Source organism: Phyllostomus discolor, chromosome 5 (genome assembly GCF_004126475.2).
Source record: "Phyllostomus discolor isolate MPI-MPIP mPhyDis1 chromosome 5, mPhyDis1.pri.v3, whole genome shotgun sequence".
NCBI classification, from domain to species: domain Eukaryota; kingdom Metazoa; phylum Chordata; class Mammalia; order Chiroptera; family Phyllostomidae; genus Phyllostomus; species Phyllostomus discolor.
The window spans coordinates 5,911,601-5,924,868 of NC_040907.2; the positions used below are offsets into that span (position 1 = coordinate 5,911,601).

Consider the following 13,268-nt stretch of genomic DNA (forward strand, 5'->3'; position numbering starts at 1 on the left):
TAAGAAAGTATTTCCTCTCTTAAAAGAGGTCCTTTCGTGTAAACAAGAAACAATGGTCAGCCCACATTCACGCAGGGTCAGTCTCGTATTTTGTTTGTGAAAGGAAATGAGCTCTCCTAAGAAAAAGCCGCAACACTTCTGAGTACTCCACAACCGACCCAAACACAACTACCACATGGACTGGGGGTTCCAGCGTATGCAACCCTTCCGTGTAAAGTTCACGTTCACACTCTCCTCGCCCAGAAGCTCCCCGCTCCGTGTTCCGACGGACCTGCACACTGTTATCAGACTCGTCTCCAACGGGCTGCGTATGTGTCTTTGGCCTGGACTTACGGCCAGGGGTTGTCTTGGATCTTTTCACTTCTGGCGCCTACCGAAGTGCCTGGAAAATGGTAGGCGCTCCACAAGTGGTGCTGAACTGAACCGTTAATTACTTTTCATTCATTCATTCATTCATTCACTCGATCAATACTTAGCGAGTTCCTTACCTCTGCCCATTGCAGTGTGGGCGTGTGGGGATGGACAGAGATTTAATGCAATAATAATAAGGCACATCTAACAATACGAAAAGGACAGACCTCGGATCTTTTTGGCGAGCAGAGACCTAATGCAGACGGCGCGAGGTGACCGGGACTTGGGCGTTCTCCCCACCGCCCCGACGCCCCCCATCGACAGGCTCGGTTCCGGCTACTTTAGTCTGGCCGGGAGGGCGCGAGCCGGGGCGCTTGGGAGAAGCCTCGCCCCGCGGTGATAGATTAGTCAGGCCTCAGAAAGATGGCGTCCTCGGAGCAGGCAGAGCAACCGAGCCAGGTGAGGGGAGTGGGACTGCCCTGCCGGGGTGGCGGAGACCCCGGGCTGGAGGGGGCGCTCGGGGTGCGACTGGGAGTCGGATGGGGACCCTGCGCCTCCGAAAGCGGGGGCCTGGGCCTCTTGCCCCCTCCCGTGCCCCGCCCCTCTCCAGGTCCGCGCCGCCCGGCCCCTCCCCGGTGACCCCTCTTTGACCACATTCCCAAGCCCCGGCTCGGGGCGCCCGCAGGTCCGACGATCGGCCAGCCGGACCCTGGGCTCTCACTTGAGCTTGGCCGTGTCGGTGGCGGGAGCCTCGAGAAGCCCCCAGCCTTGCGCTGCGAGGGCTTCTGCTGGAGGAGAGGAGTGAGAGAGGCTCGGTGGTTCTGGGCTGTTCTTCCAGGGAGGGGCCTCTCTCCATTAGGCTTCCTCCCCCTCCGACTCCACTGCCTCAGCCTCCCGCGGGGGCCCCGCTGCCAGCCTCTTCGTCGTTTGTCACCTTCGCGCTTCCTCTGCCAAGTTGGAGGGTCGTCCCCTCTCAGTGCGTTGGTAGGAAGGGGACGCCCAGTAAACAACAGACGCCACCAAGCTTTCGGCCGAGGATCCGTCCTTGCTTCCCAGAGTTTGGCTCTCTCGGCCGAGGTCTCCGCTGTTGCTTTGCAGCCACAGGTTCTGCCAAACCTCACTCCCGTGAAGGGGACCTTGAGGACCAGTGCTCGCGCCTGTAGGCTGCTGTCGGGGAGCAGTGGGTGGGGAGGCCTCTGCGGGGGCCGGGGTCGGGGTGGGGGTAAGAGGCACCTTCCATGTACTGAGTGTGTGCCGTCGTGTCGAGGACGAATTACGTTTACTGTCTCGTTTAATGCTCACTGGAACCTTTAGGAAGCGCAGGCCATTAAGCACCATTTTGCAGAAGTGGATCCTCAGGGCCTGCACCCTGCCTTTACTCGTCGGCCTGATTGAGCCTGGCTTTAAAGCCAAGGGGTGTGCGACTCCACTCGTCAGCCACACACACATCGTTTAAATTTAGTTGGAACCAGAGGAAGGAGACAGTGGTCTCAGCCTGGACCTCATCCCTCATCTCTCTTCCCCCCTGAAACACCTGTGGACTTTTCCGCTGCCCGCGGGCATTTCCCTTCCTTCCCAGGCGGAAGAACACCCCTGAGAGGTCCCTCATGTTTCTCTTCGGATGAATTTATTAGAGGGTCGGCACTTCAAGAGGAGTTTGGCGTTTCCCAGACCAGCGTCCGTCGGCAGAGTGGACGATTCGGAAGGATAATGTCTGGATTGTAAAACACGGGAAATAACGAGGGCTGGTTCTGGCTCCCTCACTGTCAGGGGTTCTGGAGTGCGAGGCGTGTCCCGAAGGAAGAGCCCCTCCTTTCTCCCTTGCCCCATGCAGCTTGCTGAGAGGCTGAGCCTCCTCAGCATCTGGGCTTCTCTGAACTGTCCTGTGTTGGGGGGGGGGTGGGGCACGGGCTGGGATTAAAGGTTGCCTTCGGTCCCTGATTCTTCCAGAACATCTCTTTGCCAGTGCTGTGAACATTACTGTAAACCTTGCCCCTGGAGCCACGGTAGTACCCACGGGTTTCTTTGGTTCTGGAAATTGTCCTCTCTGTACGTGTGGAAAAGATCTAAGTGCCTTTAAGAGGGCTTGGCCAGTCCTTACTTGGTTTTCAGCTCTGCCTCTCCTTTACCCTCCTTTCCCAGGCTGGGAGGGGTGGGATTGCATCATAATACTCCGGCAGCCAGGAGAGAAGCTCGAACTCTTATTGCCAAATTCTCTCACTTCTAACAATTAACCTGCAAAAACACACTTTCCAGTCCTCATCTGAGGATATGTTTTTATTGATTTTTTAATTTATTTTTTTTAGATTTTATTTTTGTTTATTTTTAGAGAGGGAGGGCAGGGAGATAGAAAAAGAGAGAGAGAAACATCAATGTGCAGTTGCTGGGGGTCATGGCCTGCAACCCAGGCATGTACCCTGACTGGGAATCGAACCTGCGACACTTTGGTTCGCAGCCCGAGCTCAATCCACTGAGCTACGCCAGCCAGGGCAATGTTTTTATTGATTTTTTAAAGAGAGAGCAAGGGAGACAGAAAGAGAGGGAGGAAAGGAAACATCGGTGGGTTGCCTCCTGTACACACCCCAGCTGACTGCGGCTGGAACTCGCAACCTAGATATGTGCCCCGACCGGGAATCAAACCTGCAACCTTTTGGTGTAGGGACAACTGCTCTGACCGGCCTAGCCACTGGCCAGGGCTGAAAGTCCAAGTTTTCCGTGAGCCAACTCCTTTTACCAGTTCCTTGCTGTTTCATATTTGAGTCCTGATCCACCTGGTTCCCCATTTCTCCAGCCAGAGTGGAGTGGAACTGGAAGGACTGTTTGGGGAACCCCCAAACCTGGTTTGTATGTGAGTGAAGTCACGTCCCCCTGTGGGGTCGAGCCAGTGTCCTGTCTCTCAGAGTTCAATGGCAGGCCACGTGGCACCGGTATCTCGTTTTGAAAGGTTAAGGGTGAATAGCCAACCCTTTCTCCCTTTAACAGGCGATGCAGAGCGGTGGTTAAGAGTATAGGCTCTGAAGTCATGTGCACTGGCGTGGGCCCCTACCCCTCTGTTACCTGTTACCAGCCCAGTGGTCCAGGGTAACTTACTCAGCTCCTCTGGCCTTAGGTCCTCTCCCTGTAAAACAGCAATGAAACTAGTGCCTATCTCACGGGGTTGCCCTTGAGGATGAAACGAGTTAACTTATCTTAGAGCAGTGCCCGCCATAGTGTCTTCTACCTATTATTGTTCCATCCAATAAACTCTGTGTTTTCATTCACAAGGGATCTCATCCTCCCCTCAAGCCCTATTACAGTCTTTCGGGGTATGATTTCTCATGTGGTCCACTCAAGTTCTTTTATTTCTCCTCAAGTAATTTCCTTGAAATGCAAAGGAACACCCTGAATGCTGGTGTTCCTCGTAGCCGTCCCTCGCGACTGTCAGATTGCAGGGGCGGAGCTGCGTTTTCACGGTGGTAAGTAGTTCCGCTCTGTCTGCAGGGTGGTCCGCGGGACTTGCCCCTGCTGCCCCGTGTCCTCGTTCTCTCTCCCCCCCACGTGACCGGCTGATCTCTAGTCCGAGTCCCGTCCGGGCTGTGCCTGCTGCCGCCAGCAGGAAGGGGAAACGTTGGCGCTCGTGCATGCTCTCCCACCAGGTGGTTTGTCTCGGTGGAGAGCAGAGGCATGGATAATCCGATCATCTGAAGCTTGCGGCACACTGAGCATCATCACAGAACGTAGGTTTCACATCTGTCGAGGCTCACTGGACGGAGTAAATTTGGGACTGAGAAAACACGGAGGCAGAGGAAGGAGAAGTGCCCAGGGACCACGCACGGAGCGGAATAGCGGGGCCTGGAGCCTGACAGACTTCAGTTTGAACCCCAGCACTCTCTAGACTGACCACTGGGCTTGTCCCTGCGGCTCCCTGAGCACCAGCGTTCTCCTCTGTAAAACGGGAGCGCTGGTGGTTGTCCTGGAGGGTAGCCCCGAGGGTCCACTGAGGTCACAGATGTGAAGAGTGTGTCGTGCATACTGAGTGCTCAGGAAGAGTTAGTTTTCTTCTTCATGTCTTTCTATGACATTTTGGAAGGCCAAGAATTCTTTTAAAAATTAGAAAAAAACATTTATTGATTTTTAGAGAGAGGAAGGGAGAGGAAGAAAAGAAAACACTGAGATGTTCACCCATTTTGCATTCATTGGTTGACGCCTGTACGTGCCCGGACCGGGGATTGAACCTGCAGCCTTGCCGTACTGGGATGATGCTCCAGCCACGTGAGCTGCCCGCCCAGGGCTGGAAGGCTAAGAACTCGTGAATGACAGCAGTGCAAATGAGCTTTGCCTCTCAACTTTTTATTTTGAACATTTTCTAACTTACAGAAAAGTTGAAAGAATCATACAGAAAATCCCTCTAAAACTCCCATAAAAGCTTCACCAAGATACAGTGTTTACATTTTGCCCAATTTGTTTTATCTCAGTCTCCTTATGTCTTTTTAAAAGAATTTGATAGTAAGTTTCAGACAACATAATATTTCATCCTGTAATAACTGCATTCACCTTGTTTTTTTTTGTAAGAGTAAGGTTAACCTCTTACATAACCACAGTGTCATCATTGCCTAAGAAATTTAGTGTTGCTCTGGCCAGTGTGGCTCAGTTGGTTGGGCGTCTTTCCACAAAATGAAAGGTCATGGGTTTGATCCCCAGTCAGGGCTCGTCTGAGGTTGTGGGTTCGGTACTCAGTTGGCGCACATGGGAGAGGCCAATCAGTGTTTCTCTCTCACATTGATGTTTCTCTCTCTCTCCCTTCTCTTCTCTTTAAAAAAATAATTAATAAAGATTCTCTGGCTGGTGTGGCTTAGTGGATTGAGTGCCGGCCTGCAAACCAAAGCGTCACTGGTTTGATTCCCAGTCTAGAGCACATGCCTGGGTTGCGAGCCAGGCCCTCAGTAGGGGGCGCGCAAGAGGCAACCGCACATTGATGTTTCCCTCTCTCCCTTCTCTGTCTAAAAAAATAAATAAAATCTTAAAAATATGAATAAGCATGTCCTCAGATGAGCATAAATAATAATAATAATAAAGAAGTTTAGTATTGATAAAATATTGATACAGTCCATATTCAAATTTTCCCAGTTAAAAAAAAAAAGACCCAGTCAAGAAACAGATTGTATTGATTTATTGCTTTTGTGTAGAATCATTCACTAGACTTTAAAATTAAAAAGAACTTTCCCTGAAGTTTAACACATACCCAGAAAACACATCAGTACCCAGAAAACACATCAGTACCCCGGTCAATAAGTCTACACATTACTGGGACCGCAGAAGTCACCCCAGGGTGCTTCCCATCACCGCCCTGCCCCCAGGCTTGCCCCATGCTGACTGAAAATCTGAAGACTAATTTGGCCTGTTTTTGAGCTTTATGTAAACAGAACCCTAAGGTGTGTGTGGCTTCTCTCACTCACCCTCATGTTCATGAGATTGTCCGTGGTGTGAGCAGTGGCGGTTCGTCGTCGCTGCTGCTGTCGTGACACCGTGGGAACGCACTTGGCCACTCGTTTGTCGTTGACCGTGCCGCCCTAGGTGGATGTGTGGACCTGTGTCACCCTTTGGGGTTGTTACAATCAGTGCTGCTGTGAAAACACTTTACCTGCCGTGTTGTCAACTTACATGTGCATTTCTGGTGAGCTCGCCTGCCTCTTTGTTTCTTAGTGATTGATTGGTCTGTTGATTTTTAGAGAGGGGGGAAGGGAGGGGAGAGGGGGGAGAGAGAAATGAGGGGAGAGAGAGAAAGAAACATCGATGTGCTGTTCCACTCATTGATGTGTCCATTGGTTGGCTCTTGCCTGCGCCCTGACCGGGTTGCGAACCCGCAACCTCCGCACGCCAGGACGGCGCTCCGACCAACCGGGCTGCCTGGCCAGGGCTGCCTTCTCACGACCTCGACGTTCAGGAGGGTCCCGACCGCTTGCTCTGCAGCACTGTGCGATGTGGGTCTGTCTGGCTAGTTCACTCCGTTCAGATCCGGGTGGAACGTTCTCTGTGAGAGCACTGCGCAGGTGTCCTCACGTCCTTCTGGGCGAGTCACCTCAGGGCCTGTGCCCCGAGTGTGTCCCGTTGTTGAGGATAACGGGGTTGCTCGGTGAAGGTGGTATCCGTCAGATGCCTGCACTGTGAAGATCACTTTTTCTAAACTAGCTGCTTGCCTTGCAGCTTTGCAAATATTTGTGATACCTTAGATTTAACATCTTACCGAGGCACAAAGGTCTCGTGGCCGCACGCTTTACTGTGGAGTCACAGCAGGTGGGTGGTGGTCAGTCTGACGACGGCTGACAGCTGTATCGTGCACACCCGAGTAACCGCCACCACAGGTGAATCAGAACAGTTCCAGGATTCCTGGGTGCTCCCTCACGCTCCCTCCAGAGAAGTTGCTGGCCTTGGCCTTGGGAGATGGGGACCGTCACGCTTTCTCTCGCTATAGATTGCAATGTCTCCCCTAGAACTCCGTAAGAGGGGATTCGTGATGTATGTGCTCTTTCGTGGCTCCCTTTGGCTCAGGGTGACGTTTGTGAAATTTATGTTGCTGTGAGCTGGTAATTCATTGCGTTTTATTAGTGAGTTCTACTCCATTGTACAGATAGATCAACATTTGTTGATTTATTCACCAGTTGGCGGGTATTTGGAGTATATTAATTATCCATTGCTGCATAACAGTGTTAGCACAAACTTAGCAGCTGAAAACAACCTGCATTTATTGTCTCGGTTCCTGTGGGTCAGGGTCAGGACACGGGGTAGCTGACGGAGTCTCCCGGCAGCAGCCAGGGTGTCTGTCCGATGGGGCGGTGGGCCGAGCCTGGGGAGGGGGGAGAATCTGTTTCCGCCCCAGTGCTGTGGGCAGCGTCAGCTCCTTACGGCCCGCAGACTGGGGGCCTCAGTTTGCTGCCACGTGGGTCTTCGCAATATGGCCACTTGCTGCCTCGCAGCCAGCGAGGGAGAGAGTCTCTTAGCAGATTGGGCATCACCGTCTTAGGTGTTGGAACCGTGTACGTGTAATTACATGCATCCTGTCACCTCTGAGTACCGCCCACACTCGAAGGGACAAAACCGGGGCAGGAATCCCAGGAGTGGGGGTCATCAGAGTCCCCGTAGACTATTCCCCACATGAGTGTTTCTAGTTTGGGACTGCTGCGAATAGTTGTGTGTAAGCGTGACGACAGAAGTTTTAATGTTTCTTAAAAAATTTTTTTTTTGAGAGAGGGCAAGGGAGGGAGAAAGAGAAGGAGAGAAACATGGATGTCTGAGAGAAACTTCAGTCGGTTACCTCTCGCACGCCCCCAACCAGGGACCTGGCCTGCCAACCCAGGCATGTGCCCTGACTGGGAATCGAACCGGCAACCTTTCGGTCTGCAGGCTGGCACTCAATCCACTGAGCCACACCAGCCAGGGCTCATTTTTCTCGGTAAATACCTGTGAGTGTAATTGCCGGGTCCTGTAGTTGCACGTCTAGCCTTATAACAAGTTGCCTGAGTGCAAAGTTGTCCTCGTTTTCGATCCCACCTGCGTGTGTGAGAGTTCCAGTTGCCCGTGCTCACACCGATGCGTGGTGCCGTCTGCCTTCTGAGTGTGCACCGCTCTGGTGCGTGTGGAGCGGTGCTTTACTGTGGTCCGAGTTTGCGTTTCTGCGACGACTGGCGATGGTGAGCGTCTCTTCCTGCACATCGTTGGTCAAGGCTGAGGTCCCTTTTCTCAGCAAATGGGTATCAGTTCCATCATCCCTTGTGGAACAGATCACCCTTTCTGCCTCGAGTTATCTTGCCACCTTTGTCAAATATTTAAACGGATTACATACATAGATTAAAGTTTTGGACTCTATTTTGTTTTATTTGTCTGTACATGTGTCTGTCCTAGTGCAAATCAAATCATCTTGAAATCAGATAAAGCCTTCTTACTGTATCCATTTTCTGAATTCTTTTAGCTTTAGTCTGTTACATCTGTATATAAACCATAGAATCAGTTTATCAGTTCCTACGAAAAAGCTCTGTGGAATTTTTATTGGGATTATGTGGAATCTATAGATCAATTTTTGGGAGAATTGACATCTTAACAATATTGGGCCTTCTAATTCATTAACGTGGTAAATGCCTCCATTTAGGCCGTCTTTCAGTTTCCTCCTAGTGCTTTTTAGTTTTGAGTGTGTAGGTCGTGTGCACATTCTTTGACATTTCTGTATAAATATGTCATATTTGTGCAGGCTATTGCATTTATGGATTTTACTTCTTAAATTTCATTTTTAATTGTTCAGTACGAGTACATAAAAATAAAATTGAACTTTTATGTTGGCTTTATTTCTGCAATCTCGTTAAACTCATCATTCTAATAGCTTTTTTGTAGATTCCTTATGTTTTCTCTGCAGATGATAGTGTTATCCGCAGATAAAGACAGCTTTACTTCTTGCTTTCAAGTTTGTGTCCTTCATTTTTCTTGCAGTGTTGTGTAGTCCAGGACTTCTAGTACAACGTTGAAAGGAATCGTGAGAGTACACAGTCTTGCCGTGTTGCCCATCTTGGGGGAACTTCATTGTCTTTCACATTTGAATATGACGTTGGCTCACAGCCTTTTTGTAGGTGCCCTCTGTCAAGTGGAGGGAATTCAACTTTTATTTATTAATTTATATAAATTTCTCTGTATTTTCTTATTCTTACCTGAGGGCATGCCTACTGTTCCTACAGAGAGGGGAGGGGAGGGAGAGAGAGAGGGAGAGAAAAAATTGATATGAGGGAGAAACTCTGATCACGGACCCCCTCCCCCGGGCATGTGTCCTGACTCAGACTCGAACTTGTGACCTCTTTGTCTGCGGGACGACGCCCCAGCCAGCTGAGCCACACCTGCCAGGGCTCAACTCCTGTTTTTAGTTTGCTGAGTGTCGTCAGGTGTTCTTTTTGCTTCCGTTGAGTTGATCTTACTGTTTTCCTCCTCCGTTCTGTTAATCTGGTGATTTATGTTGATTGATTTTTCAAATGTTAAACCAGTCTTGCGTTTATTGGAAAAGTTCCACTTGGTCATAATGTATTATCCTTTTTATATATTGCTGGATTTGGTTTGCCGATATTTTGTTAAGGATTTTTATATTTATGTTTATGAGGGATATTGATTTATAGTCATTTTTATTTTAAATTATTTAGTTATGTATTTTATTTTTTCCTTTTTTTAAAAAAAAGATTTTATTTATTTATCTTCACAGAGAGGGGAAAGGAGGGAGAAAGAGAGGGCGAGAAACATCAATGTGTGGTTGCCTCTCAAGCACCCTCTTATTGGGGACCTGGCCTGCAACCCAAGCATGTGCCCTGACTGGGAATCGAACCTGTGACACTTTGGTTCGCAGCCCGAGCTCAAGGAAATTTGTGTTTTTGAGAAACCAGCTCTTATTTGATTTTTCTCTATTTGTAATTTTTATGTCATTTATTTCTTTCCTTCTATGTACTTTGGATTTCTTTTGCTCTTATTTTTCCATCCTGTTCTCTAAAGTCAGCACTGAAAACAGTAAGATTTCCTCTAAGTACTGCTGCAGTTGCAGTCCGCAGTTTAGATACGGTTTCCATTTTCATTTAGTTCAGAGTATTTTCTCAGTTCCCCAATGTTTTCTTCTTTGGCCCATAGATTATTTAGAAGTCTGTCGTTTAATCACCAAATATCTGGGAGTTCTCCAGGTTTTTTTCTTACTGATTTCTAGTTTAATGCCATTGTGGTCAGAGATCGAACTCTGACTTTTTCAAATCTTTTACATTTGAAATTTGTTTTGTGGTCTGTCTCGGTTGAGTGTTCCTTATGAACTTGAACATGGAGTGAATTGGGCTGTCGTTGGGGTGCTCTGCTAATGCCAGGCTGCAGTGGGAGACGGTGTTATCTAACCCTTCTGGATGCTTCCTGACTTTCTGACTGAGGGGAGAGGACCAGTAATGTCTCCAGCTGTAATTGTGCATTTGTCTGTCTTGTTAATTCTGTCTGATTGACTTCATGTATTTTGAAACTCCGTTATTGTGTGCATACTTATTAAGGATTATTATGTCTTCTTGATTGTCTCCTTTATTTTTGAAATGTCCTTGTTTATCATTGGCACTATCTGTTACTTCGAAGTAGTCTGAGATTAATGTTGCCCCTCCAGCTTTCTTGTGATTAGTGTCTGCATGGGATGACGTTTCACCTGTGCGTGTCTTTCTCCTTAAAGTGGGTTTTTCTCAGACAGCACCCAGCTAGGGCTTGCTCCCCCCTCCCCCATCCAGTCTGATCACCTCTGTCTTCTAATTAGAATGTTTCATTTATGGATGGATTTAAGCCTACCATCTTGCAGTTTTTTTTAATCTGATTTCTGTTCCCTATTTTCTTTTTGTCCTTTGGATAGAATGTTGCTAGGATTTCATTTTATCTCTACTGTCGGTTTAGCTGTACCTCTACTTTTTTGGTTGTTTTTTGTTTATTAGTGATTGCTCTAAGGTTTATAATATGTTTTTACTCTTGAGTTACCACAGACTATTTGCAAATGCCACTCTCCCAATAGCATGTGACATTAGAACCTAACAACAGTGTGCTTCTAGGCCCCTCCCCCACCACGCTAGTAGCGTTACTGACTTTACTTCCACATGCGTCATAAACCTAACAGGACATCATAAAATTATCTTTTTGAGATAAAAAATATATATCTAAAGTATTTTTTCAATTTTTTTTTCTTTTAAGATTTTATTTATTTTTAGAGAGGGAAGGGAGGGAGATAGAGAGAGAGAGAAACATCAATGTGCAGTTGCTGGGGGTCATGGCCTGCAACCCAGGCATGTATCCTGACTGGGAATTGAACCTGTGACACTTTGGTTCGCAGCCCGCACTCAATCCACTGAGTATGCCAGCCAGGGCTATCTAAAGTATTTTTTGTATTTGCCAGCACGTTCATAATCTGTGACATTGTTCTTTTGTGTAGACCAAGTTTCCATCTGCTGTTTCCCTTTCTCCTTCTGCTTTAAGAATTTCTTTTCACATTTTTTGTGGTATAAGTATACTGTCAACAAATTCTTCCAGCTTTTTTTTCTTTCTTTTTAAAATGTTTATTTTGTCTATTTATTTTAGAGACAGGGCAAGGGAGGGAGAGAGGGAGAGAAACATCAATATACGTGAGAAACATTGATCAGTTGCCTCTCACACACCCCCTGTTGGAGACCTGGCCTGCAATTCATGCATGCGCCCCTGCCTGTGAATCAAACCGGCGACCTTTTGTTTCACAGGCTGGTGCCCAACCCACTGAGCCACACCGGTCAGACCTTTTTTTCTTTCTGAAAACATCTTAATTTTTGTATTTATTTTCAAAAGATATTGCCACTGGATATAGAATTCTAAGTTGACATTTTTTTCCTGTGGGCATTTTAATGATACTCTTCCATTTTATTTTTTGGATTGCATAGTTTCTCATCAGAAGTGTGAAGCAATTCTTAATCTTGGTAATATCTGTAGGTAATGTTTTTCTTTTTTTTTGTCTGGCTGTCATAGTATTTTTTCCCTCTTTTTCATGGGTTTTTAGCTATTTGATTATGATGTGCTTTGGCATGCTTGTTTGCTCTGCTGGGAGTTTGTTGGACTTCTTGGATCTGTGAGCTTGTAGTTTTCATCGAACTTGGAAAATTTTCAGTCATTATTATTTCTTCCAAAAAAATTTTTTTTAGTCTTTTTTTTTCTCCTCTTGTTCTTCATTTTGGTCCATTGTTGCTGCCATGTCTTCAAATGCACCTAACGTTTTCTTCTGCAGTATCTAGTCTGTTGTCCTTCGTCAGTGAGATTTTTATTTCAGATATTATATTTTTCATCTCTGGAAGTTCCAGTTTCTTTTGGTTTGGAAACTTTTTATTTACCTATTAAAAATTGAATGTTCCAATTCATTAAAATAACAAGAACAATGAGAAAACGGCACGCTGGTTAAACTGCACCTTACAGCCTGCAGGACCCCAGGGACCAGCCTGGTGTCCACTCCAGGTTCCCTGCCGGCCCACCCGGCTGCTTCCTCCACCTGCAGGCGCGTTCGTTCCCTTCCCTCCCGGCAGACGGGCGAGGCCGGGGCGGCCTCCGCTGTCAGCTCTCCGACGTGAGAAGGGGCAGCACCGTCATTTAAACTCATCCGCCCTCGTCACAACCTGCCTGCTCGCTGCTCCAGGACGGTCGGTCGTTTGGGAGGCGGTGGAGTTTTCCCTTGCGTTTCTGTCTCCCTCCGCCCGACTCGCCGAGCGTCTCGTGTCTCAGGCCCGGCCACGGGAGGTTTGTCCCACGCTGGTGCAGAGGAAGGGGGCGCGGTGTGCCGAGGGGGTGGGGGGCGTCGCTCGGCCCCGGGGGCTACTGCCAAGCGTGTTCTTCTTTCTTTTCGTACCGTGTGTGTGTTTCCTGACTGTGCTCAAGTTTTCTCGTAAATTCTTTTTGTTTTAAACAGGCGTTTATTTTATTTTATTTTTATCTTCACCCAAGGATGTGTTTGTTGCTTTTTAGAGAGGAAGGGGTGGCGGGGGAGAGAGACAGACAGACAGACAGACAGACAGGTGTCCATCGGTGGCCCCCCACCCCCACGCCCCGGCAGGGGATCGCGCCGCAGCCCAGGCCTGTGCCCTGGCCAGGTCACACCCACAGCCGCCCGGTGCGTGGGCGGGCACTCTGACCCACCCCGACCCACCTGGCCGGGGCTGAAATTTTCTTTTAGAAATTGAGCTGTCATTGACATTCAACATTATATTGGTTCCGGGTATCCAGTATAATGATCCGATACTCATTCCTGAGGTAGATTCTTGAGTAGTTATAACACCTGTCTTAATGCTCTTGTCCGCTAATTATTTTTCCTGATTTTTCTCATCATTATGGGTCACACCTTCCCGATTCTTGACATACATTGAGGTTTTCCGCTGGAGGCTGTGGTTTTGCACCGC

The 13,268-nt window shown here is 48.3% G+C and overlaps 1 protein-coding gene across 1 annotated transcript in view; it reads left to right on the forward strand.

Moving 5' to 3' along the window:
• The first annotated feature begins 731 nt into the window (after positions 1 to 731).
• PEX14 (peroxisomal biogenesis factor 14) overlaps positions 732 to 13,268 on the forward strand; it is a 130,148-nt gene continuing 117,611 nt past the window's right edge. Inside the window, exon 1 of the mRNA XM_036025301.1 lies at positions 732 to 810. Coding sequence (XP_035881194.1) covers positions 775 to 810 — 36 coding nt within the window. The 5' untranslated portion in view covers positions 732 to 774. The remainder of the gene's footprint in view (positions 811 to 13,268) is intronic.